The sequence below is a fragment of the Lonchura striata genome, chromosome Z (assembly GCF_050655825.1).
Source record: "Lonchura striata isolate lonStrDom1 chromosome Z, ASM5065582v1, whole genome shotgun sequence".
Lineage (NCBI taxonomy): Eukaryota > Metazoa > Chordata > Aves > Passeriformes > Estrildidae > Lonchura > Lonchura striata.
The window spans coordinates 81676370-81704230 of record NC_140740.1 but is presented as its reverse complement, the minus strand read 5'-3'; the positions used below and the strand labels follow the sequence as shown (position 1 = coordinate 81704230).

General features: G+C 40.4%; 1 protein-coding gene across 1 annotated transcript; it reads left to right on the top strand.

The window, feature by feature from the left end:
- The first annotated feature begins 4812 nt into the window (after positions 1-4812).
- On the top strand, positions 4813-22046 carry ISOC1 (isochorismatase domain containing 1). Its single transcript, XM_021540161.3, has 5 exons — positions 4813-5114; positions 15690-15809; positions 15999-16202; positions 16585-16701; positions 20571-22046. Exons 1-5 carry the CDS (start codon positions 4839-4841, stop codon positions 20715-20717), a joined length of 864 nt encoding a protein of 287 aa, XP_021395836.1. The 5' UTR covers positions 4813-4838; the 3' UTR covers positions 20718-22046.
- The last annotated feature ends 5815 nt before the right edge of the window (positions 22047-27861 follow it).

The window sequence follows — 27861 nt, the reverse complement described above, 5'->3', positions numbered from 1 at the left end:
CTGTAAAAGACATCAGGTCAGCCGATCCACACGCCGCATGGAAGAGGAGGAGGTGATTGTCCTGTCTGTGCTGGTGAAGGCAAAGGGGCAGGAATGACTGTGGCTCTGTTCGGGGTATCTCCTGAGAGTGAAGTGGAGCCGCTGAAGGCATCGGCTGTTCCTGTGAATGTGCCGGGAACTCAGGAGAGAGCTGCACTGGGGGCGATGCCTCCCCCACCCATGGCGTCAGGAGGGAAGGAACCAGTGGTGGTTGTCCATAAACAGATCATTCCCCAGCTGGCCATGGTGGAGGGGGGCATGGGGTCGGCATGCCAGGCCAGCCAGCTTGTGGAACAGGGAACACCAGCCCCGGCCATTGGAGCAGTGCTGGCCAAGACAAAGGCTCACCTGGCACTGCTTGTGGAGCAGAGACTGGTATCGCTGGCGGCCAGAGCAGTGCTGACTGTGGCAAAGACTCATCAGCTGCTCTGTATAGAGCAGAGAAAGCCCGATCCGCTGGTTGTAGCACGGGCACTCCTGCTGCTGTCTCTGGTGCTGCAGAGGCTGGGGGCCACCTGCACAGGGTGAGGTGCTCCTCCAAGTCCGATTGGGGCGTGCCTACCGAGGTGGATTTGCTTTCCCTTGGGGTCCAGCCCCATATTGCTCTCAAAAGGACTCCCCAAATTGGTATTAGCTGAGGCACGCTCGCATCTCCCTTCGTGAGTTCCTCCCACAAACGGTAACCTAGTGAGTCCCAGGCCTGCAGTTCCAGTGAGGTTTGCACATCTGCGGGGAAACCATGAATTTTGGCCCAATTTAAAAGCTTGTAGAGTGTCTTCTGACACAGGAAGTCCCTTATGACAAATCATATATAACTGTAAGGGTTATGTGTTCTGGCATAGAAATCTGGTTGCCCATTTTGAAGGTGACTTTTCCCAACTACTACAACCCCACCCTGGGATGCGGGCAGCATGAAGGCAGGATATCTGTCAATTGCTCCAGCTCCTAGGTGATGAGGGCAAAAATGCGGTCTAGAAGGGACAGACCTTCTCCAGGCAGACGCAGGGAAAGGTCACTGTTACCTCTCCGGGGGAACAGGTTTCCACTTATGAGTGGGCTGTGCGGGTGCTGCAGGGTCCTAGTGGGGGTCTGATGGGGTCCCAGAAGAGTCCTGGAGGTATCCTGAGGTGTCTCTGTCTGTCCCACAACTACACAAAGGTTGCTGGATGTGACTTTCACAAGGGGTCACCAGACCTCCTCGTCTTCACTCTTGGCTGTGGACACGGCCAGGGTCTGGTGCCATCAAATCTCCAGTTCATCAGTCTTGGCTGCACTCATGTTCGGGGTTCACCAGATGTCAGCACAAAGGTCCCCAGCCAGGTAATAATCTACATAGACTCCATGCATTTACAGAAGTTTGATCATTTTCTTTATTAAGAAACCCATTACTTTTTTATACCCTAGTTCACTACAGGTAGACCTAATTGGTCCTCCAATCCAAACACCATCACCATTGGCTAATTAAGAAACCCTTTGGTAAACAAATCTCTGTAACACATTCCACATGTTCACAATGCCAGGCACAGTAAGTTAAAATAATTGCTTCTCATTCTATTCTCTGATCTTCTCACAGACTTTTCCCAGAACAATGCCTGAGAAAGCTGTCTGTTTCTCTCTGTGGCCAGAGAGCTGTTGCCAGAGTCTGATACCTCTGCAACTGCCAAAGGAGCTGTATGATTTAGAGACACACTAAAGGTAATTTAATCCAAGTTACATTCAGTTGGTGATGCTTGTAAAGTGTCCCTTCTCAAGTTTGGATCTCAGGGTGATCCCTTGACAAATGAAGATGAGCAAAGCTGGCATGGAAAAACACATAGTCTGAGATGTGCTTGCACCAGAAGTGATTTCTTCTATGGGACAATACTCTCCAAGCACAGACGGCTACAAAGAAAGAAGAATGAAAGAAAGAAAGAAGGGAAGAAAGAGGGAAGATTAAACTACCTGTGAAACAACTGACTGTGAAGTTGCGGTGTAAGAGACACAATTTGAAACGTGAAAGATCCAAGGCTGTACAATATGATACCAGCAGAAATAAGACACAGACCAAGGCCAAGATTAGCTGTCACTTGGTAAAGACAGATTGGCTGTGTGGTAAATAAAGCAGCTATGGTGTTGCCTTTATGTGTGTGCAGGGGGCCTGGCAGCTGTGCTCCTCTGCTTGTGAGATCTCTCTTGCAGGGAGGACCAGCCCCTGCTCTGGGTCCTTGACCTGAGGGGCAAGAGGGAGAGCAATGCTCATCTGCAGTAGAAAAGTCCCTCATCATCCCGGTTTTGGATGAGTGTGGGTACTGCCTTGACAATTCCTTGTCATCGCACACATTAGATCCTGTTAGCAAAACTCTGTTATTTAAGTGAGCTTGAATCTGGTGAACATGCTAAAATACATTATGTGTTCTGCATAATGACTGATTTTTATTCAAATGTATTCATTACAGACAGCAGTTTAGAAAGGTAAGAACCTGCTATGGCTTATTTTATTACTAAAGATGTATCTGTCTTGCTATAATGGAAAAAGGAAATCTATTTAAAAGGTACATTAATGCACAAAATCATTACCCATGCTATGTTTTAGAAGTATATTTAATTTAAGAACTGCACTCAATTAAAACAAAGTACAAATTAAGAAACAGGAACCAGTTTAAGTCACATAAAATAAACACAATTCCCTGGGTATTCAATTTGTCACCTTTTCTTTTGGAAAATTGGAACCAATTCAAGTCAGCTAATGACTAGACCATAAAATTGTTCACCTTGTATTCCTCTACTGTAACAGCATTAATGGCTGTCTGTATCAATAAATTAAATCAGCAGAACAGTAAGCATGGACAAATAATTAAAATAAGCCCTGAACCCAGGCTACTGGACATTTTTTTATAGCTGGCAGGTGGAATAGAGTTGCATGTAATTCATCAAGCACTCCCAAGTATTCACCTCATTTTTAGACGTGAAAATTTCTTTTTTTCTCCAGCTACATATTGTTCTATGCAGGACACAACTGAGTGTTTAAAATGAACCCTGCTGGACAAGCTCTCCACTCTTTTGAAAGTATATCTTAACCACAGAGATATGATCAGTTAGACTGAATACAAAAGTTTGACACTATCTATTGTGGAAAGGAGGTGGAAATTCTGTATGAAACCATTGAATTCACAGGCAGTTAGAGACGGCAAAAAAAAAAGAGTATTTTAGCCTTGTGACTGAATCCTTTTAAAACCTTAATATGTGTAATTTCTGCCTAAACACTGTATAACTTCAATGTTTTTCCTGTAATGCACATGTGCCATTGCACATTTGTTTCTTGGGTAGTGGAAATAATCACTTCATGCTGCTTCAGTGCCTTGTGAGTACACGAGTGAATAAACAAGTAACTGCAAAAGATTACTTATCCTTGCAATTTTAAAATCAAAATGTATCAACAGTGTATTTTCCAGTGAAAGAAAACTCAACAAACCAACAGACTAGTGAAAACATAATACTGTCACTTAACATGACAAATTTCTGATACCAGTAAAGCCCGAGAACAATTTGCATAGAAACGTAGAATGTCCTGTGTTGGAAGGGACCTTAAAGATCACCTATCTCCAATCCCCCTGCTTGGAACAGGGGGACACCTTTCACCAGTCCAGATTGTTCAGAGCTCCATCCAGCCTGGCCTTGAACGCTTCCAGGGACTGGGCACCCACAGTATCTCTGGGCAGCCTGTTCAGTGCCTCACCACCCTCACAGCAAAGAATTGCTTCCTCATACCTAATGTAAACCTACTCTCTTTCAGTCTGAAATCACTCCCCTTCGCCCTGTTACAACACGCCCTTGTGAAAAAATCCCACTCCACCTTTCTTGTAGGCTTTCTTCAGGTATTGGAGGGCTGCAGTTAGGTCACCCTGAAGTCTTCTCTTCTTCAGGCTGAACAACCCCAAATCTCTTCACCTTTCCTCACAGGAAAGGTGCTCCATCCTCCTCATCAGCTCTGTGCCATGCAAACACGCATTAACCTTAATGCCGCTGCCACTGCATTGGCACAGTGCATGAAAACATCCACTTGCTTTAACACAGAGAATATTTTCTTTCTATGCAAGTATCACACTACTCAGATCTTTCCCCCAAGCACACTTTAATATAACAGAAACTGTGATAATTATGGCAAAAATATGGGCATTTCAGCTGTCAGTCATCCCTGGAGAAAAAAACAGAATACTGTAGAGAGCGTGAAGCTGCGAAGGAAAAATACGCGTTCTATCCTACTCCCCCTCATCCGTGGATGGAGCTGGAAGCTCGGAGCCGCGGTTCGGGCACCGCCCGCTCCTCATTTCCAGTGAAGCCTCGTGGACTCAGCTATCAGTGCCCCATACAGATCCGGGCTGGATCACCCTCCGGAGCAGCCGGCCATGTTTCAGCTCTGCCAACAGGTTTCCTCCTCAGCCTCCACGGGACGCGGCCGCGCTGGGCCCGGTGTCCGCCCGCTCCCGAGCCCTGCCCCGCGCACCCCGCGGCGAGCTCCACCCCCTGCGCCCTCCTCTCCGCCCGGACGAGCGCTGCTCCGCTCTCCGCCTAAGCGGGGAAGTCACCGTGCCCCCGCCCGGACACCCGCGCCCGCCCCACCGAGGCTCCCCAGCGCCGCTCTCAGCCCCGCGGGGCTGCGGGGCAGGGCTGAGCCCCACGGCGGGGAGGAGGGGCAGGACAGCCGCAGCTGGGATTGGGGCCCGCCGGCACCGCCCGGGCGGCCGGGGGGCGGCGGCGGGAGGAGGAGCGCGGCGCGGCCCGCAGCGAGCTGGCGGGGCTCGGCGCGGCGGTCCCTGAAGATGGCGGCGGCGGAGCCGGGCGCTGCTCCGGGCGGCGGCTCCGTGCCCGTCCTTTTCTGCTTCTCGGTTTTCGCGCGGCCCTCCAGCGTGCCCCACGGCGCCGGCTATGAGCTGCTGATCCAGAAGTTCCTCAGCCTGTACGGGGACCAGATAGACATGCACCGCAAGTTCGTGGTGCAGCTCTTCGCCGAGGAGTGGAGCCAGTACATCGACCTGCCGAAGGGCTTCGTGGTCAACGAGCGCTGCAAGGTGCGCCTGGTCCCGCTGCAGATCCAGGTGAGAGCCGGCGGCTCCGGCCGCCACAGGTGCGTGCGAGGCGGGCAGCCCGTCCCGGTCCGGCGGAGCGCGGATCCTGGAGCCGGCTGCCCCGCGGGCAGCCCCGCAGCAAGGCTCACTTGGCTCTCCCTGGAAACTTTGAGTTTCCCGAGCCGGGGAGGCAGCTGCGCTTTGCGCCACACGCGTGTGGAAACCGGGCTGTGCCTTCGCCTGGGCAGAACTTACTGAGCGTCGTGGGTGGGAAGACAAGTCAGGTCGCTGAAGTAATCAGTGCTCTCCGTTAAATCAGGCGGCTGTGCTGCCCGGCCTTAGCCGGAGGTAACGCTGCGGGGTGGAAACTCGGGGAGTGCCGGTGAACTGGGCTCTGCCGGAGCTCGGTGTCTTGGCTTCTAGTTCATCAGGACCTCTGTATCCCTCTCCGCCTCAAAAAGCTCTTTCTGATATGCAGGTTTACAGCTTGGTAGTTCTGTAGCCACAAACTAGTAAGACTGCCAGACAGATGCAGTTACAGGTGCTTTCCTATGAAGATACTTCTATGCCCACTAGAGATTGGTGCAAGTTACGCTGTAATACTTCCACTCAAAACTGATTGCTCCTTCCTTTCTCCAGTATCTAAGAATTCAACTTAAAAAAAACCACACAAACCAAAACAGACCCCACATCATTGTTGTTTTCACTCAAAGCACTTTTCAAGTATTAAACCCCACATCATTGCTGTTTTCACATTTTTTAAAAAATCTATAATCAGTAAATTTTAGTTTGCCTAGCTGACATTTCTTAGAAGTTGAAACATTGCTTGTCTTCACTTAATGTCTTTAGATATGGCTACTTAATCCTGTTTGTAAACTCTACTTAATCATAGTGTCTTGTATGCATAAATTCTAAAGGTGGTCTGTTTGCTTACACTGCATATTAAGGATATTAAGGATGCCTATGGCATCTTTTGTTTTATTTTTAACTTTATGTATGGAAAGAATGGTTAAGAAGAGCAAGCTAGTTTAATAAATTGTTAACACTCATCATATACACTCATCATATTCCATTTAAAACTTCTCTGTTTCTGTGTTGTAAACAGAATTTATGGGGTCCTAATCAGAAAACCTGGAAAGGAACAGTCTTTCCAGCTTGCAAAAAGAGTTGGTATAGGTGTTAATTAAAGAAAGGACATTAAAAACAGAATTTGGGTATTTTGGCCATATAACAGTGTTTCAGGTCAAAATTTGGTTCTCATTTGTGCATGCAGATCACTACTCTGCAAGGATTCCCTTGCAGATGCCTTCTGCACTGAAGCTGTAAATGCAGCTCAAGCATTTGTACCAGGACATACTTCTGGAATAAAGGTCAGTATCGAGACAAGGATACATTGCTCTCAGGGTGCAAATGCGCTAGACAGCTTTGGCTGAAGGGATTCATGATGAAACAATGTTTTATGCATTATTGCCTGTTTGATTGTCTGCTTGCACCGGTACTGTTGCAGTTTTGTTGCAGCTGTTGATTTGAAAAGGATGGTATTTGTGGGTTATTCCTTGATATGTTTCAGCAGCTGTGAATGAGCTGAAGATGTCTCAAATGAGACATCACAATGATGTCAGTCAGCTTGCCTTAAGCCAGAGACAGGTGCTCAGAGATCACTTGTTTGAGAAACATTTGGTATGATACAGACACAGCTGAGCTTTTTAAGACCTTTAGGACTTAGTGATGGGAATATTATACTTTCTGTGTATTCATTCAGGCATTGCCACTATTATATGCTTTTTTTTGTCCTTCCCTCCTGCTTTTCCTCCCTCCCTCCATCCCTCCCTCCCTGATATTTTATCTGCAGTTACACAGAACATTGATTTGTCAACTCTGTGTGTGGCATAGTCAGTTGAATCGCTGTTTTGGATGTATGTTTCAAGAGGGACAACTTTTACTTGCTGATGTGATTAGACTTTCATATTTAGAAAGAAATTTCTGGTTTAAAATTAAAATTCAGAGATGCTAGTAGCTGTATCACTAGACAATAATTTCAGTGTTTTTATATGCATGTTTTATGAGGTATATGTATGCATTTAGTTGGAAGGTAGGATTTTGACCTTTAAGGTAGCTAGTGCCATAATCTCTGGTATGTTATCCTTCCATTTTGATTCATGTGCAAGCCTGTCGTAGAAGGATGCTTTTTGGTATAATAGCTCACAAAATGTCAGCATCAAATGATGTTTGACTGGGCTTCAATTTCTTGTCCTTGCAGCTGAGGGGGGCAGCAATCTCATGGAGAAATTACCATATGCTGCCCTTGGAAAGCCACTCCTTGAACTCACTTCAAAGCTTGATCTGTACAGGGACATTGGCTCTTTTGTTGTTTTATGCCTTTGTACCATCCTCATATATGTAGATTTGTTTGGTCTGGATATCCTGACACAAAACAGTCACTTAAGCTTTTGATGGCTGTGCAGTGTTAGGCAGGCTGGTGGGGTGCACCACTCCTTAACTCAAATCTCTTTTACCCCAGACATGCAGTGAAGAGGGATGTTTCCTCAGGCCTGTCTCAAATGGAGAGACTGCATCTGCTTTTCATAAATGTGAAGTCTTATAAAAGTATTTTAACAGTAGACTATAATATTTGTAGTTTGGATGAGGAAATGCAGCACCACTTCAATAGCCTCTACATGCAGTTAAATAGTGCTACAAAAGTTACTGTATTTTTCTGTAGTGTTGTAGCTGTCTTTGGAGGAGAGAAGCAAGGAAAAAGACTTTGGTGATATCCAGAGAAAAGAGCTATATGCACATTACAGCTGTGTAATAGAGGAATTCAGGCAGCTTTCAAATATATAACCAAGAGAGACTGTTTCACAGTTACTGTCATAACTTCAAGGTGACTTCTCCTCAGGAGGACTTGTGCTCTGTATTTACAAACAGGTAAACCTTAAGATACTGAAGCTAAAAGAGTAAAATTATTGCTGAAACCATTGCATAAAGCACGTCTTATTTCAGGATGGTTTTTTGAGACAGGTTGATGTCTCGGGAGTATCTGTCTTGAATAAAACTGCTTGCAAAATGATATTCAACTTCTGAATGATAAGGTAAATAAAATATAAGAGTTAATACACAGGTTTTCATTCTTATTGGACATACCTGTTGTTACTCCGATAGTATGGAACTAGAACTAACTAATTAACTCAGGAACACAGATCCATTTTCTGAAAACCAAGAAAAGCCAAAGCATAAATTGTAGGGATGTTATTTGGGGATTTTAGAGTAAAACTATAAATTCTGATAAATTAGTACATTCTTAAATTAATATGTTTTTTGGAAAGCAGCATGTGGGACCTTAAAGAAGGGAGGAAAAAGGGCTGAAAATACTGAAAGAGGATTTTTTTTTCTCAAATCCAGTCTCCTTGTTTATCTTTACTCTGCAACAAGCATTTTAGTAATTTTAAATTTTGCTAAAGACTTCTGTACTACATTAGTTATATGTACATCATGTGTTTTTTTGACTAAATCTGTCCTTTTTAAATGCTAAATTACATGTAAAAGGCTGCACATTGGCTTAGCATAAGATAAATATTTATGTTTCTAAATTGAAACACTTGTAACCTATTTTTCTCTTGAAATACATCAAACTGAATTTATTCAATTTTTTTACATTTGAAAGATAGGCAGCAAAGTACAACTGACTTACTAATTTCCTTTAAGAAATACAGAGAAAAAGGTGGTAGCTTTGTTTTGTTATTGTCTCTTTTATGCCATTCTCAAAATACCAAGGTTGCAACATCCCCCAGTCTGCCCTTTTAGTATGTAACCTTGATATGAGATTTATGAAGTCACTAGTGATGTCAAATGGGGGTTATTTCTGTGCTTCCAGGTTCTTGTTCATTACAAATACTGTGAGGAAATTTCATTTGTATGTATCATGATTTCCTGGACTTTGAACAGGTAAAGGACAGATAAAAAGCCAGTATATGTGAATATTTCTGTAAAGCTGAACGTGTAATTATAGTACTTCATCGTAGTCACATTTTGTCTGATTAATAACAATAATCAGAAGAGATGATATAGATGTGAAAAATCACCTCTACTTTCCCACCTAGGTCTTTAGTTCTAGAGTAGGATTTAAAGCTGTATGTAACTTGTGGCAGCATACCTTTAAATCCTGGTCTGGACAAGGTCCTAGAGATGACTTCTTTAGCTGGGTAAAAGAGCTGCATCAGGTTACTTGACCATTTGATGCACCTATTCTGGTTGTGCTGTGGGTAACCTTCAGCTGGAGGACAGAAAATCCTAAGTGAAATGAAGTGCAACAAATGGAAATGCTTATGTACTGCTGAGGGGAACTTCAGGTCATTTGGGTTTGGATAGGGTTTCTTTTTCTTTTATTTTGAGTTCAAGTGGTTTAATGTTATTGTGGCTGAATAGATGTTATATGCTGGGTGGATTCAGATACTGTGTGGCTGCAGTGGCTCACAGTACTAGCCCAACCTGCCTCTTTCTGCAGTGAAATCGAACAGGTTTTTGTGTGCCAGCCCAGGTTTGATGTTTAGATGTAGTTTTGCCCTTCCCTTGCTCCTTGGATGTTGCACTGGGGAGGTCTGAGTGATTTTCACTGCCAGGAGATGTGAAGTGGAGGTGTCACAGCATTTTTGTAGAAGGGGAGAATGGCACTGAAAGCAAGTGAGCTGTGGTAATCTGTTATTTTACAGTTTGTTCTTCTGTAGTATGTTTTAATATTCCTTGTTATAAGTTTGTAGTGGTTCCTTCTATGTACCCCATTTGGCTATGTATGTATGTCAAAATGTATGTCAATCCACTTGTCAGTCCACCTGTATACCTCCCTTGTTCCCTTGTTTTACACTTGTCTGTCAAAGATAGCACACTCTTTTGGTTCTGGAGTGTCCCCTTTCATCCTTTCCTCAAAGCAGAATTGGATTGTGAGTTCTGCTCTCACCCCGTGTTGGCTTCTGTTGGGGAGCCCTTACCCTGCAGCCCTCCCCTAATGCCCTCCTATTGCTCAAAGGTTGTGTCCTCCCTGTGTTCCCCCTCCCCTTTAAAAGTAGCCCCTTCAGGGTCAGATGTGTCACTTGCTCTGCCCTCCTTCAGGATGAAGTCTTTGGAGACTCGGACAAGTGTCCTTCCCTCATTGCTGTGCCTCGGTTTCCTCGTGCTCTGTGCCTCTGCTGTGCTCCCCACGCCGCAGCAATCACCGCCACCCGCGGCAGTCTCGGCACAGACTCGGGGCGGCCGCTCGCGTGTCTGCCCTGCGGCCACCAGCGGGACAGCCAGACACAACTGACTAGTAGGATTTACATGGCACAGTAAAGAGCTAGTAAACTAAACCTTTCCTTTATACGTATCAAATACATGAATTTATTTATGGACTGTGTTAGCTGCTATTTATGAAACTTAATTTAAAACTGCTTTCTGCTGCACTCTGCCCTTCCCACGTCTGGTCTTCCACATTGTCGGAATCTGAGGTATTGATGATTCTGAGATTGTAGAAAGTCTCTGTCTTTTCTACCCCGTTGCCAAAGAAGAAGCCATAATTTGTCTCTGCTGGTTTCAAAGTTGTTTATTCTGTTTATCTCTAACATGTTCTGCTGCCCTGCTGCAGGTCTGTCCTGCAGGGCAGCGTGTGGGGCTCTGCCCTCAGTGGGATGTTACAAACATTAAATACCAGAAACTACATGTGCTTTATTTACAATAATGTGCCAATATCTGTCACCTACGTTGAACAGTGTGTTCCCAGCTTAAACTAATAGAAAAATGCCAACACCACAGTGAAACATGGAGGGCATGAAGAAGAAGAAAAAGGACGAGACACACCCAATTTCCTCCATCTTGTCCCCTTTGGACTCCTAATCTAAAATCCTAAAATTTTACTTTTGCACCCATGCCGTACTAATTATTGCTTATATCAAACACTCAGAGCTTGTGATTGATCCTGTAAGATTGAAAACTCTTTTCCATGGACAGAGATCACAGACAGTGTCTCTGGGGGCTCTGTCCAGGGGGGTTCCTGACCCCTGCCAGGGTCCCAGACCTGCCAGGGCAGCCAGAGGGATGCCCTGGATTCCAACACCACGTAACACTAGCAATTGTTGACCTTTGATCTTAGCATCTCTTTCTTCCAGTTTCCTCTTGTTCTGCCACAATTCAAATTGCAAGTTAATCAGAAATAAATAAGAAAATCAATATGTTAATTATTTGTGTTAGACTTTGTAAAAGCTTTTATTTAGCAAATATACAGTTGACACTTTATTTTAGAGAGCTGCTGTCATGCATCTGAAGGCATAAATTAAATCATATGAAACCAACTTGACAATAAAGAAAAGCAGATATAGTGCTTTTTTGCTCCAGCTCCCTGTGCTTTCTGACATAAACATATGAGTCTCAGTGGAAGGCTTTAATAAGGCTACTCTCTGGCTGGAAAGATAGTTTTCTTCTGCACTTCACTGCCAAATCAGAATAAAATTGAATTGTGCTTTATAAAATGGCTTCCAAATCCACAGTTTTTAATTATTCCATTGTCCTTCTCCTTGACGAAACTTAGGGCAAATACTGTATTGGCAGAAGATCCCAGGCTCGAAGGAGCTGCAAGCATCTGAAAATTCACACTTCAAGTATTTCAGGACAAGCTGGAGAAACAGGATGCAATAAGATGCACTTCAAAATGGAAGTAGCAATGTAGAAATAATCAGCTACACAAAGAGAAGATGAGGGAGAGTTCAGGGGATGATTTATAAGTCTAAAATGCACTTCAGGATAAGTATCATCCATTATGAAAAGAATAAATAATGTACTGGAAAATGCAAAACAAACAGGGCCTGGAAGGGCTGTGAATTGGCTGATATTTGAGGCCCTACTAAAGCAGTGAAGTGGTATGGGCAGAGAAACACTGTTGTGATAGTAGTATTGAGTGCCTCATTCCAGACTGCAATTTGAAAACCACCCCAGGGAAGACCATGAAAAGAGTTTGAGTTGTAGGAAGAAATACTAAAAGCATTAGATACATTTTAGAATAAGCAGGGGGAGATGAAGGCCTGAAGGGAGACCTAAAGGTCCAATTCTTGAGGTCTGGTATTAAGTTTTGCACATGGTTATCCATGTGAAGGAAGAGGTAATGCTCTTGTCTTTCAAATTCACTGTGGACCTAATTGGAAGTAACACTCATAAATGTGAGCAAATGAGTTATGGATGAGAAAACACTGAAAGGTAAAGATAACAGAGTTGTGGGATGGGTTTTGTAGGAGTTCTGTCTCTAATGGGTCAGGCCACATGGTTTTCTGGGAAGAATATTTGCATTTGTTTCATCCTTCTGTAGGATCCTTCAGACTATGCAGCTTCTTGAAGGCTTTCCAGCTCTAACCACATTTGTTCCTCTGCTAGGGGTGGTCGGGCCATCTGCTGCACTGGCAGAGGAAGGTCATGTCAATGCGGTAGATTAACTTCGTATCAGTCATTCTATAGTCCATGATGGTTTGTGCTTCAGACAGATCTTAAAAAATTACAGAATTACAGAGTCAGACTGTAAAAGATCATGGCACCAAGTGCTACCTCCAGTCTTTCCTTCAATGCCTTCAGTGACAGTGAATCTACCACCACCCTGGGCAGTCCATTCTAATATCTAATCACCATCTCTGTGAAGAAATCCTTCCTAATGGCCAACCTAAACCTCCTCTGGTGCAGCTGTTAAAGTGATGGAAAGATTTAAAGGAGATTGCTTGTCATATAAAATGCTAAGACACAAATTGACGCATTTATGAGTAGGAACCACATTTATAAATATTGTTTATTCCAACTATTTTTATTGCTGAGCGGTAGGAGAGTTAAATGTCATATTTGACTTCTGTGATGGTAGTAAGTGCTAGAGTTGGAATGGGTCACAGTAGGTGCTCCCTGTGGTGTTGAATTGTACATTAATACTGCCTGCCAAGTGCTTTTTTCATTGTTCAAGCAAATGGTATGGTATGATGGATAGTATTCAAGAACAAGGCAATTATTTAATTTTATGTCCAATCATTCTTGGTCCCAGGCCTCATTCATTACCTGGTGTAGAGTTGCAGAAGTGTTACTTGGAAAAAATGCCTAGAGGCTGCCTTCCCTAACCCCTTGATCAAATCAGCTGCTGCATTGCTGAATACTGAAAATCTCCTAGGATTGAAGATCTCACATCTGTGGTAAATTTTATCAGTGCAGCTGAAAAATATTCTGATGAAAAAGATTACCCTAAAGGCTCTTCTGTCTTCCTGTGATATCGGTGAGCTCAGTATTACATCATCTGCACTGTGGTTGTTACTGCATTTGCCTCTGTAACTTCTTGTGCTAATAGTGTTGCTGTTTGGCTCACAAGGACTGGAGGAACCAAGTTTATGAATGGTTGCTGTTTTGGCAGTAGGGTGTAATAAATCTGAGAATTGAGGGAATTTAGCATTTACAATTGTTAACATACAAGTAATTTTCCTAACAGTTTGAACAGGCCATTGCATATGTTTAAACATGGCCATTATTAAACATGGCCTTGGGAGTTGAGATCAACAGCATTTTACTCTGGAGATGTGTGGTGGATCACTGAAAGTTTTAGAACTAATATTTATCAATTCCCAATTCCTTTGTGGTGAGTTGACCTTGGCTGGCCACCAGGTGCTCACCAAACTGCTCCATCACTTGTCCTCAGTAGGACAGAGGAGAGAAAATACAACAAAGAAGCTTGTGCATCAAGATAAGGACAGAGATAAATCACTTGCCAATTACCATCGTGGACAAAACAGACTTGGGGAAATCAGTTTGATACAGTGCTAATCAATAACCAAGTAGAATAATCAGAAATAAGAGCAAATGTGGAAATATTTCATCCCTATTCCTCCCTTCTTCCCAGGTTTAGCTCTACTTCCAACTTCTTTACCTCCTCCCTTCAAGCAGCACGGAGGGATGGGGAGTGGGGTTTGTGGTCAGTTCATAAACCTTTGCCTCTCCCACTCATTCTTTTCACACTCTTTCCCTGCTCCAGAGTGGGGTCCCTCCTGTGGAAGATAGTATGTCATGAACTTCCCAAATGTGCATCCTTCCCACAGGCTGCACTGCTTCCCAAACATTCTCCAGCACAAGCTCCTCTCTACAGAGTCACAGGTTCTACAAGGAGCCTGCTTCAGCGTGGCCCTTCAGTGTCACAGCCTTCTTTAAAGCATGTTGCAGGCCTTCTTCAAGGCTGTGCTGTGGGGTCCTCCAGGGACTGCAGGTGGATTTCTGTTTCGCTCTGGAAGCCCATGGGCTGCAGGGGCACAGCTGCCTCACCCTGGTCTGCACCGGTGGCTGCAGGGGAGTCTCTGCTCCAGCACTTGGGGCACCTCCTGCCCCTCCTTCTGCGCTGACCTGGGTGTCTGCAGTGCTATTCCTCCCACATATCCTCACCCTCCTTTCACAGCTGCTGTTGGACAATGGGGGTTTTTTACCCTTTCTTAAATATGTTAGCATAGAGTTGTCGCCAGCATCACTGGTGTAGCAGGTCAGTCTCAGATTCAGCAGGCATTAGCGCTCTCTTGACATGAGGCTGTTTCTGGCATCTCACAAAAGCCACCCCTGCAGCCTCTCCTCACTACCAAAACCTTGTTACATTAACCCAATACATCTGCACTCTTCCAAAATGCATTCTTTTACAGATTTTGTAATTTTGCTTCAGTTTAAAACATTGCAACCTCAGATTACAAAAAATGAAGTGTATACAGTTAATGGGTACTTCCCAGAAGCTCTTTATTCAATTAGATTTATCTGTCTGGTGAAAAGCTCCTGATGAATGGATCTAATTTCTCTTGAGTTGCCTTACAACTAAATGATTTTCTTTCCCTGGTTTGACAGGTAGTGCAAGTAATTTATTTATACAAATACAAAGCACACTTTCTAAATGTAAGAAAATTATGTATTTGGTTTATTTTTCTTATCCCCTTCCTTCTACCCCACTTGGTACCTTGTATGAGGGAAACTCTAGGAAATTACTTTTGTCTTTAAAATGTATTAAGTTTGGTTTCTAATATTTACGGTCTTCTCTACTTTCATTCTAGCCTTTGGACTTGTGCTAAAAGATGTTATAGACAAATGAAATTGACTATATAATGGAAGTATTGAAAATATATATATACATACCATATTTGAAAGCAAGTGGAAGTCTGAATTTTTTTTAACTTTATCTCGAGTCTATATCAGTTCTAAGAATTGTGGATTTAAAAATTAATTTGGAGAATGTAATTTTGCTTTTGGTACTTTTTTTTTTTTTTTTTTTTTTTTTTGCTATGGTTTAGGCAGGATGTTCTTCTGCCCCCTTCAGAGTTCAGAAATATCCATGTACTTTTTATGTTGACTTGTGCTTCCCACCTAATAAAATCTTGATTATGTAGTGGTGACTATACTGTACTGTTCAGTATCATCTATTTGTTTGAATTCAGAAATACCAAAATACCAAAATCAGGCTTGAAAAACTTTTATCCTGTTTTAAGTAATGTAAATCCATAATCTAGCAGAGGTATTGCAAACTCTTCCTCATTCTGCTGCATTTCTGAAAGGATGCCCATTGCCATGGAAAATATTGCCTTTATTTCTTTATTTCAGATTACTACTTTGGGCAACCTGACACCCTCAAGCACTGTCTTTTTCTGTTGTGACATGCAAGAACGATTCCGGCCTGCCATCAAATACTTTGGTGATATCATCAGTGTAGGCCAGCGACTGGTATGTTTGGTTTTTTTTCCCTGTAGTGAGATTTGATTGCTCACTGTAAACTATTATTTTACACACAGTCTTAACAATTACTTCATTTTAGGTAATAACAATGCCTTTGTTATTATTGTTCTTTCCTTTTTGGTTTGTTTTTTTGTTTTCCTTTTATTTTAAAATGTTTTCCTATCTCTCCGCTTACAGCTCCAAGGTGCACGGCTCTTGGGAATTCCAGTTATTGTCACTGAACAGTATCCCAAAGGTCTTGGCAGCACTGTGCAAGAAATTGATTTAACAGGAGCTAAACTTGTACTTCCCAAGACAAAATTTTCAATGGTGTTGCCAGAAGTTGAAGCAGCATTAGCAGAGATCCCTAGTGTCCGAAGTATTGTCCTCTTTGGAGTAGAAGTAGGTGTCTTGCCATTCTAATACTGGTTTATAGCTATGTCTATTGGCTCTCAAAGGGGGCATCACTTAATGTAATTAAAAAAACCAACTCAATTTATATTACTTAGAGCTTAGATATCCTCTACAGAATAAATTATTTTGTGTTGTCTTTAATATTATCTCATAAAAGAATTTGAGATGAGATTCTTGTAAACTACAGGCACGTGTCTCAATCTTAACTGGTATTTAAAATGCATATTGAGTTTCCCTTATACTGCCAGGGGTAGAAAAATACGTATTTAAACTCTAATTAATTATGAGCTCTAATTTTTTGGTTGTGTTACTTTCATTTCATAATAATGTTTTTTTGGTGGCTTTTCTGCCTTTGATTTCTCCCCTGTAGACTCATGTCTGTATCCAGCAAACAGCATTGGAATTAATTGGCAGAGGTCTGGAAGTTCATATTGTAGCTGATGCTACCTCATCAAGAAGTATGATGGACAGAATGTTTGCTCTTGAAGTAAGTTTCACAGTCAAGGCTTTTTTCACCTTGGGCTGGTATGTTAAGTTCTCTGCTTTTTGTAAGCTAACAAAGATTTTCTATGGACAAAGCAGTGGATAAAAAGTAGATTTGAGAGCTCTGATTCTTAAAATAGCATTGAAAATGGAGAAGAAGTACTGGCTTTTTTTTATATCCTTAAATTATGATTTAATGTGCATAACCCAGTTTGGGATGTTTTAAATTTAAAACTGATTGCTCCATACAATATAGATTACTCTGTATAAACATAAATATTTTAGCATATCCCTTTATGCAGTGCTGTCTCTACAGCAGGGTAGAAGTGCTATAAACCTTTTGGCTTTGTTGTTCCAAAGAGTATTTATTCAGGTGTTGAAATTCTTGAACTGCAATGAAATACATTATGTGATCCTGTTCAAATCTCCTTGTACCTCTGTCCCTCCTTCTGCTTTTCCTCATCAGTGCAAATTAAAGCTTAAATCGCAAGACCCTGATTATAGTAAAGATTCCTCTCCCCCCTGCTTTTAGGAGCTTAGGCAAACTAAATGTTGAGAAAGTGGAGATAAATGTAACAAGAAGATTTAAAAGTGCGTACAACTATGTGGTAGCAAATTCATGCAAATGATTTTTTGATGGCATACTCCTAACTTGCCTACAGGCATAACTGTTGAAAGTCAAAACCCAATACATATATTAAGTATTACAATTTTTTGCCTCAGGTTCTAACAATTATTTGAAGTAGAAACTGATGATAACCACAGCATGTTATACTTTTTCATAGATTTTGAGAAGACTTAATTTCTTAAAGGCTAAAGAGAAATCCCCAACATACAGTGATTGATGAAACCCGTGACTTTGATTAAGTGGAAACCTAATGTCAGCTGTCACATAGAGCACAGGGACACACAGAGAGTACAGGAGTAACTGAAGTAATGGACTTCCCAAATCAATGTGGTGCAGCAGCAGTAGGAGACAAAACAAATATAGAAAACCTGAAATCCGTCTGTCTTATTGTGTATGTTTTTGCAACATTTATTACTTACAATGTGTCTGTAAGCATAGAAGTTGGGCCAATGTGATAAAGGTTAAAACTAGTGACTAGCTAGCTTTGCTTTACTTTCTAGGCAAAAAGGTATTGATCTTAGAAGCGTGATTGCTTGCAAAAGCTGCAAATGTTTCAGTTTTAGGTAACTTTTTGGTACACCTTTGCAATTCTTTCTCAGGTAGGAAAAGAAAGCATCCCACACTTGCCATGCCAGCAGTAATACCTTCTCTGCTGCACATACCAATATTGTCCACTTCTTGTCTTACAGAGCCTCACTTAAAAGTGCTACTGAGGGGTGTGGGCTAGAGCCAGCAAGACATGGGCATGCTTGGGAGGAGGAGACCAGGAGAAATGGACATGTATTAATTCTGATTGACTGTGGCATTATAGGGGAGGTGGGCAACCTGCCAAAGTCTTGGGTAATCCTGCTTTAGTTTGACCATACAGCTTACAGCTCCTAGTCATGTTCTTTTAATGAGTTAAGTCGAAAATTGTCTCTTGTGCAAATTTATGCAAGCTGGTGAGCTGAGGTGAGTTTTATTGACCAGGGTTACTGGACCCTTTTCCTTACCTTCCTGGGAAGACGAGTGTAACATTTTCCTTTTCACAATAACCCAGCCCTTCTCTATGCACAGTGACCTTTCAAGAATAATAAAGAGTGACCTTACAGTGATAACAACTAGCTTCCTCAGCAGCCCCAAATAATTTCCCTCTGGTTCCACCTACCCCTTCAGGTCACATTTCCCATCATGTAACACATGTTTTGATTGTGCTGGTGGTGAATATACAATTTGAGCGAGTGTACCAGGAACAGCAATTTGTCTTAATTGATAATGAAAGCTTTAATGTCTGCTCAGATAACAGGTTGTTTCCACTTCTGTTGTGTGCTTAAAAATGACAGCAGGCAGCAACTTCTAGTTAAAAAAACTCTCAGAAATCAAAAAAATCTCAAAATTTTCATTGATGAAATAAGTCAGCATGAAAGTTCAAGATTGTGAGTATTCTGAATCTGCCCTGTGTGATGAACATGTCTTATGCCAATGCTTGGTCTCAGATTGAGACAGTTTAGTCTGCTCCTGCTGGATTTCTTTTCTCTTCTTTGTAATTTCTACTTGTTTCTGCAGTGTGGATGCAACATACTGTCAATACTTTCCTTCTCAAAGACAGCATTCTAAGAGAACTTGTGATTTCCTTAGAAGTCATCCAATATACTTAGCAAATGTATCTCTTATTTTCTGCTAATCTGAAATCTATAAAAAATTATATCTAGTCCTAGAAAAGGTATAAGGCAATGCCAGCCTCTTTTGACATGTTATGGTATGTTTTGCTTTCAAAGAGAAGATGTCTCTCTTTTCAATCAACATTTCACAGACAGAAATTATTTTTTAAGGGTCTAGATATTTTTTTCTCAGCTGTACTAGTTAAAACCAAAACCTTTGTATTCTTGGAAAGGCTCATGTTGAAAACATTGCCATAATATTTAATATTATTTTTTCTGTTTTTCTTCTTTTTTGTATGTGTGTGAAATTTAACAAATATGGTTGTACAGAGTAGGAGAGCTGAGGAAGATAGTTGTTTTGTTTCAGTGTAAGAATTTTGCGAGGCTTGTTGCTGTAATGGCAAGCAGGAAGTATTCGGTAAATCCAATGTTGTTAGTTTGTTTTCTGTAGACTGTAGTTGTGTATACTTTACTGCTTGGTCCCTTAAACTTAGTAATTTTCACCCACCAGTTTCTTTGTAATTGAAGAGCTAGAAAGTTTGGAGCTTCTCTTTGCTTTAATGATTACAGTTGAAACCTGTATGTACATATCTCTATTCTCTGCCACTTGCCCTCCCTTAGCTCGTTCAGGATCCCATTAGATTTGGGGGAGCGTGTAGCTGAATAGAGGATGAGGGAGGGAAAGCTGACTATGAAGAGTTTTACTGCCAAAGCATCTGCATGATGGCTGGGAAGATGATGGGGGACATGGGTTGGTCAGCCTTTGCCAAAGGTAACTTTTTTATGTAAGCAACAACCATAGCTTTAAAAGTCCAATAACTTTACAATAAATCCCGTGCCTTGGGCTATGTGAAGCCCAAGCCCTGTTGAGTTATACACTTACAAGATCTAGCAGACCTCTTTTGGTTTTGCTTTCTCTGCAGCTCTACATTTTATCCTGTAGCCCGTAAGAGCTGATGCTGGAGTTACTTGTCTGTAATGAAACATAATTTAAAAAGAACTGCTGTTGTGCCAATATTATTTATATTGTCTGTAAAAGAGATTTTCCGTCTTTCTCCAGAGATTACTGGTACTGGAATACTCTGTAGTCCAAAAGCTGAAGTAGTCATACATAACAAGGATTGAAAGAGAAATTATTATAATTGCTTATTCTTGTTATGCAATTGTTATTCTTGCTTGGTGCAAGAGTTAGGGTTAGGGTTAATGCTGTTAGGTTGGACCTTGCTGTTTTATTTTTTGTCCCAGGTCTTTCATCTGCATGAGAATGAAGAAAGCTGACCTCTTGGTTATGCAAGGGAAAAGGGTTGTTATGAAGATGTGTGGGGCTGCTGCCTATTAAATCTGACTTGGGGAAAGAATCTAGTTCAAGTAGAAAGCCTTATTTGTAATCCAGGGCAGCCTTTTGCCATAGGAAAGTCTAAACCCTGTCAGTTTTTTGTCCTAGCTTTATAAATTATGCCACCAAGAAATGCTGGAATGGAATTGGCAGTACTTTTTTTAATAGGAAATGTTTTTTAAAATGCTATCTGTCTTTTCTTGCAAAATTCACTCATTCACATTTGCAAATATCTGACATGATTTCCTCCCTGCTCTTTTATTTTTCAGCGTCTTGCACGTACTGGAATTATAGTTACTACTAGTGAAGCAATATTGCTGCAGCTGGTAGCTGATAAAGAACATCCGAAATTCAAAGAAATTCAAAATCTCATTAAGGCAAGTGCTCCTGAGTCAGGGCTCCTTTCTAAAGTTTAAAGCAGGCATAGAAGAAGCAGATCTCACTCTCCTCTTTACAGAAGAAGGAAAGCGATAAGCGCACATGTACATGTTCTTCCGCTCAAAGTTTCGTAGGAATGTAAAAATAAAAATTGATGTGCTTTTGCTTGTCTTAGCAAAATTGTCTGGTTATATGTCTGGGTACCAGTGTGTTCTGTTTAGTCACAGCTGTCAGAAATTTCAGTTATCATAGCACCCTTTTGTTGTCAAATTTCTTTATTTAAAAAAAATGAGGTGCCTGCTAGTCCATACTGTACACTGATTGTAACAGCTCAAAAAATGCTTATTTCTGTGACACCCCTTGATTGTGTGCTTTGCAATTGTTCTGTGATGTCCTGTTCTACTTTTGTATTAATGGAAGATAATTACTTATTGGATAAATGTGATGTGGTATACTTTAATGTTCTATATAAATGAAGTATTTTATTAGGTCATAAATTAAAACTGAGTAAGATATATGACCTGTATGTGCGCTTTTGTTCTCTTGGATAAAATTTAAGCACTTTGCTTCATAGACAAGACACATAAATCAAGCAGAGCTGATATTTGATTGCTCTAGGTAGCTGAAGTCTATTTCATGACTTTTGATTATACTGAAATTGACTGCCCAAGGCTGTACTTTCCTTAAGTGTGTGCAAACAGAAGACTGTTGTATAATGAGCTCTTTATAAACAAGTGGTGTAAACTTCACAACTTGCAAATATTACCAAAGCTTTAAAGTGGAAATGCTAAGGATGTTTAATAACAAAACATTTTAGGTTCAAGTGCTAAATCTACTAATATGTTTAGATTTATTTTGCTTTTTTTAACCTCCAGTTTAGTTAGATTGAATAATTCTATCCAATTTATTCAAGAGAGCTCTGAAAGAAGGTTTAGCTTCTCTGGGGTTTTTGTACTTTTTTTGTGGTCTATAGTTGGTTGGAGTTTGAATAGAATCTGGGCTAAAAACATTCTTCAGGAAAATAGCATCTTTAACATAATGATATATATTTTTTCTATATAGAACTAATCTTTTAACATGTGATTATTCATAAAAGCACTTCCTTCATGTTCTAGGGGATTAAACAATGTTGTATAAAGTTTACAGTGTGCCTGAGACATTTATTTTTTTAAAAGAGTGCTAGAAGATGTCATAATAACACCTGATCTATTTGGTAGAAAAGCTATTAAAGTACATGTGTTATTTTAAATTGCTTATTTTCCCCACACGATGGCTCTAAAATAATTGTTTAATAAATAAAAATAATTTCAATTGTTTCATATAACCTTTATATGTTCAAAAGAAATAAAGAGTTAACATTTGCTGTCTCTCTTTCGCTTGTGATATTTATTGTAGAGCAAATCCTGAAGCTGTGTTTGCCATGGACCTTATTCTAGTTTGTACAGCTGTGGAAGTTCTATGGATGCCATGGGAATTTTGTGTAAAGATCAAGGGTGGATAATGTCGAATGATTCTTGTCTTCAGCATCTAGTTACAGTGTTATTTAACACTCTAGAATATAAGGAATGAACATTATGCTTCAAGCTGGAGACTGGGATGCAAGTTGTGTTAAGAACACTTGCTATATCACTGACCTACTTTTAACCTTCTCTCCTGGTATATTAATTGTGTTTATTAGCAGTACAAAGTTCACTTATATAAATCAACAGCTGTGCACAAAAATACTATAAATTTCTTATGAAGTAATGGGTTTATTGCCTTCTTACCTTTATGTGTTGATGGTACCAAGAGACAATAATTGAAGGAAAAACTGTAGCATTTTTTCCCACATTTATTTTTGGAACAACATCAATTGCCTCAAAAACAAATGCATGGGTTTTTAAGAGTTAATGGTATTGTTACTAAAATTTTGCCACTTTCATAGAAAAATAAGTTGAAGGACAGATGTCATATCTTGCTTTACATTCCTCTTTTGCCACAAGGGGAATCATTGGGTAGCAAGATGGCACTGAAGAAGAAGCTATAAAATACATTGATAGTCTCTATGATGATTCTACTTTTTTTTTTTTCCTTTAATTTGTATTGCCTTCTCTAGTGCACTAGATTTTGTCAAGATCCTTACTTTGTGGGTTTTTTTTCCATAAGCTTAGATTATTAGAATGCAGAATACCCAGTGTTATCTTACAAAACTGAGCTCTTAGACATCAATGTAGGGCAAAACACACCCCTCTTTTGTTAGATGGATGCATTATTCAGCATCCCATGGGTTATGAGATTGTAAGAGTGTTTATTTAAAAAGAAGCAAAAAAAAGTTGCCACCTTACTCTTATGTAAAGTAAGTTTATTCACAGGACATAATTTCCTTTGCTTCTTCATTGCTCTCACTTGTCTGCATTTTCTCTTCTCTGACAGCAGAAGAGCAGAACTTAGTTGTTTGAGGTCTGTGGGCTGCTGCGCTGTGTAGAGTGAGTACTGTTTTGTTCTGCAAGGATAAGAAAAAAATTAATTAAATAACATGGAGGAGGATTGCTTAAGGGTATACTCAGCTGATTGTGAAGAAGCTCTCTGTCAAGCTTTTCTTTATTTGTGAACTTCACCACAGCTGTGGCTAAGCAATACAATTGTTAACTGCTGTAGGTGGCTTCAGCATAATTTCTCTTTTTTGCGGGAAGCAGAAACACAGTGTTTGATGGAGAAGGGTGGTTTATTTTGCCTTGTAGGAGTTCTGGTTCTGCAGTAGCTGATACATAAGATGCTGCATTAAGTACAGTAAGATATGTGTGTGATTAGTTTTAATCTGCTAAATCCTTACAAAGATGAATATTTTTTTCTTATTTGGACAGTTTAGGTTTTGAGTTTAAAATATGATCCTGTTTATTCACAGAACCATGGTCCTTTTATTATATTTCCACATGCATGATCATTTTGTGTAAACTGAGCAGGGTTTCCAGTAACCTTTGCAAAAGCTGAAAACAGAGAATGGATAAAATATCAGCTATTATGAGGCAATGTTTTCTATTATGGCTGAAGAAATTAAGCTGTGGGACTGTCCCACCATCATTTTTGCACTTGCTTGTTAGTAGCTCATTTATAACAGCTATCAGCTACATGTTCGTGTAAATCATGCCACTTACTGAGTACATTTCCTATTAGACATAGGAAACCCTCTCTCAACTCCATGCTCTATTTCTTTATCTGAATAATTACATTAGCCTTTCTGGAGAGAATTCCAATCACTCATTTTCTATTGCTACAGACTGTTTTCCTCTTAGGAAATAGATGAAGGCTAGATACTTCATTACTTTAAAAACTTTGTTTGAATTAAAAAGTAATTCCTGGACCTCTGGAGCCCTGAAGAGTGGCAAAGGATGTTAAAGGCTTTTCCTTTGGTAAGGGGTGATGCTGTAGTGCTTTGCAGTCCACTTGTTCTTCAGAGTTTTTTTTACCACTTTAACTGGCAATGGCAGAAGATGACAGTGATTTCTAGAATCTAGAGTTTGGGGTTTCTTTGCTTGCTGGATAAACTAACTATAAAATGTAGTGAATAGGTACATTTATAATTAGCAGATGGTAGCAGATGTCCTTCAGATAGGTTTAGAAAATCTTCCCAGCAAATGAACTATTGAAGGAAATTAATGAAAAAAAGATCTGTTTTGTTTGTCCACTGCCAGTTTCATCTTAGTAATTGGAAAACTTTCATCAAGTTGTTGTTAGCCCTTTCTGTAATCTCAAGCAGTACTTCTGGTACAGCAGAGATTGCAGTTGATGGTATGTACTGTTCCTCTTCAATGCACCTGTGTTTTCATAAATATACCCCAAAATATGGGGTACTTACTCATTTGAATTGCATAACCTAGTTTCCCATATGAGATAATAGGATATTTGCAAAGGACTGCTGTGAATGGAGGGAATTTATTAAGTATTAGCATGCTTAGGTCAGCTTAATAGACTTACAAAAACCGCCAGGGTTGGCAGCTCTCCTGCCACTGACAGCATTAGGCTTTACTTTAATGAAACCTTTTTATCTGCTCAAGAGAGAAGATTGAGCAAACAAATGAAGAGAGCAGTTAATAGAGAATAAATGGTAAAGTGCAAAGGCAAAATGGGAAAGAAAAAGTTTTCTAATTATTACTGGCTTGCTTCTTTTTGCATGGGGGTGTTAGGAAACTGGAACATTGTTAATACAGAGTTACGTACCTTAATTTTCAAAAACTGAGTAGGTCACAGCAGTCATTGCCTCCATCCTACTGTGCCCTTTATTTTCTTTCTGAACTGATTTTACCTCATTTTCATTATAACTGTCCAAAAAGCAGATTCTGCTAAGCTTATTTTGGCTTTAAGTAACACAAAAATTGCCAACTGGAAGGGAAAATGTTCTGCTATCAAATAAAAAAGAAAGAGAAGCTGTTGAAGAAAGACTGAAGATCACCACATGCTTGGCACTGATGTTCCCAAGACAGGTATTATCTGTGCTATGTCATTCCGACCTTCAGATTTTGATTCAGAATTTAAGGATTTCATTTAGTATGTTAATAATTTCAATGGGACATGAATTGAGGTATTGTAGACAGGCAAGGCTTCATAAAGTAGCAATCTTTTCTAATGGGAATAAGCTAACTGTTCAGCAAAATGTTTAGTTGACTTGTGGCATCAGGATTTCCACTTTAGGTCTGAAAAGCTTAAAACCCACAAACTTAGAATAATTTCAGCCATTATCTATCTTCTGTTTGTGTGTGTATTCGCATGGTGGCATTTTTCAGTTTTATATTTCTACTCAGGCACTGAAAATTTTGTTAGCGGTTTGCCATGTTGGATAACCCTGCTGGATGTTCCTTGTAAAAGTCCTTTTACCCAAGGAATGTATTGATTGCTGTGTTGTTTGCTAGCAAGAGTCAGCTCTGTTGGTGCTGATAGCAGTGAGCTACTTGATCCATGGGTGATTGTGACTGGAGGTGACAAGAAGCATCAATGCCAGGCTCAGAGCAGCCTTTGCCATCTGCAGGAGATGGCAATGCATAGTATCAGTCACTCCAGGGAAACATTGCAAGAAGCCTGTGAGAGCAGAATTGCAAGTTTCTTCCTAGGAAGCAAAAGTAGTTGAATGCTTTCATCTTTCTCCTGGGGTCACATTAAAGGGAGGAGAGGCTAAAGCCTGCTATGGAACCACTCTTCCGTCCTTGGTGATAAACATCTCATAATTATCTGAAGGTCAAGCAGAAGACTGAAGCTGAAAAGCTGAAGAACATCAATTTCATTGTTTTAGACAGTTATTTTATTTTAATGAGTACTCGGGAGGATACTCAATCTACAGGAGTTGAGCCCAGTAGCAAATGACAGTCCAAAGTCCCCCAAATACATAAACTCTACCAATCTCCAGTCTGTAAAGTGAGATGGGATTAGAGAATTTTCCTGGATAGTCAGGGTTTCTGGATGTCACTGTATTATGTTAAATGCTTCCCTCTAATCATATATCTATGAAACATGGTTTCTCCTATAAAAGCTGTCGTAAATTCATTCCAGATGGCATATTTTAGTATATTTTACTAATATTAAAAATTATGTTCATATTATCATTAGTTTAAAACAACTGGGCAGCATATAGCAGGTTTACAGAGTGTATTTTCTGATGGGAATAGCTAATCTGATCTCCTTACAGAAACGTTTTCATATTAAAACACATCTGTATTTCATATTCACATATGGAAAGAACAGCAGCAGTATCTGAATTCCCTGTTATTAATTACCTAAAATCTATGCATTCTCAGTGGAAAATTGACTAACAAATATTGAAATACTGTGCTGAAGTAATTTCCTCTATGAAAAGCCTGTTCTGAGCTTGCGAAGAGTAGTAACTGAAAATATTTATTGTAATGCACTGTGGTAGAAGAAGATTAAGATGTTTAACAAACTTGCAGGGATATGCAGTATAGCAATGAAGGTCAGTAATGTAAAGGTAGTTAAAATTATTTGAATATGCTAGATAGGTAGTTAATAGCTTTTTCTGCTAGATAGCTTTTTCTGCTAGATAGGTTAGTTAATGTAGATAATCTATATTTCCACTGCTCAGTATCAGTAGTTTTCATTACATGGGAAATAATTTCTGCATCATTTTTAACTTGTGCTCCAAATAGAGTTTAGAGTGTGTTTTTTAACATCACTAGTATTGAATAGTATCTTCAGATTTCCTCAACATTTCCTTCATTATGGCTTTACACCAACAAGAGTCACAGAGGCCGGCCTGATTTGAGATAGATTCAGATAGATCACCATTCCCTTGGTGATCCTGCACCAGTGCTGCACAGCACCAGGAAACTGAGGCAGATCTAGTCCAGCTGCTGGTGCAAAAGTGTATCTGTGGCAGATGCCACATAAAGTGGACCAAGATGTGACATCTGAACAGTTTTTGAAATAGCTTTTGACACACCTGTTATTCTGATGACTGAGCAGAGACAGCAATCAGCCTTCTGAATTACATGCCTTCAGGAAAAGATTGTTAAAAGCTGAATTCTTGCCTCATGTAGTTCTGAAAGTTCTTGTTCTCTGTTCTGCCAAGCTAATACATAGAGGATGACTGCTCAACACATTGCTTACCTCCTGACATTATAGATTTGAAGAAAACGCATTAATTCCCAAAAAGAATCTGGGCACAAATTTGGGCACAGCACCAGACTCTTTTTGTAATGCGTTTCTTTAAGATGATCCTTCAAATCTTCTGTGATATATAGAAGAGGAAATCACTGTAGCCAAAACTTAATGTTGGCATAGGAATGGTAAGAACTTGTGCTATCATATACTTGTTTCATTTTAAATCTTATAGGGAATTTTGTCACTGAATGTCGGAAATCCAGGATATGCAAGTATGCATCAAACAAAGAAGAATAATAGAATTCAAATCCAAGTGCCAGTGGTGTCTTACAATCTTTAGTGCTGGAATGCAGTACTTACACACCTAATTTGTCAATAAATTGATGTGAAGTGAGGAAAAAATAGGAAGTAAATGTGACTTTATAGTGGTATTCACACAAAGTAACCTTCTTAGAGAAACCTCACTATCGTTGATGCCTGATACAACCCTCTGCTCCCATAAATACTTTCAATGAATATGTTTTCTCTTTTCTTCACATGTGTAGGGAACAATAAGAGATAAGTCCTTACTGGAATAAAAGCCAACAAAGAAAATTT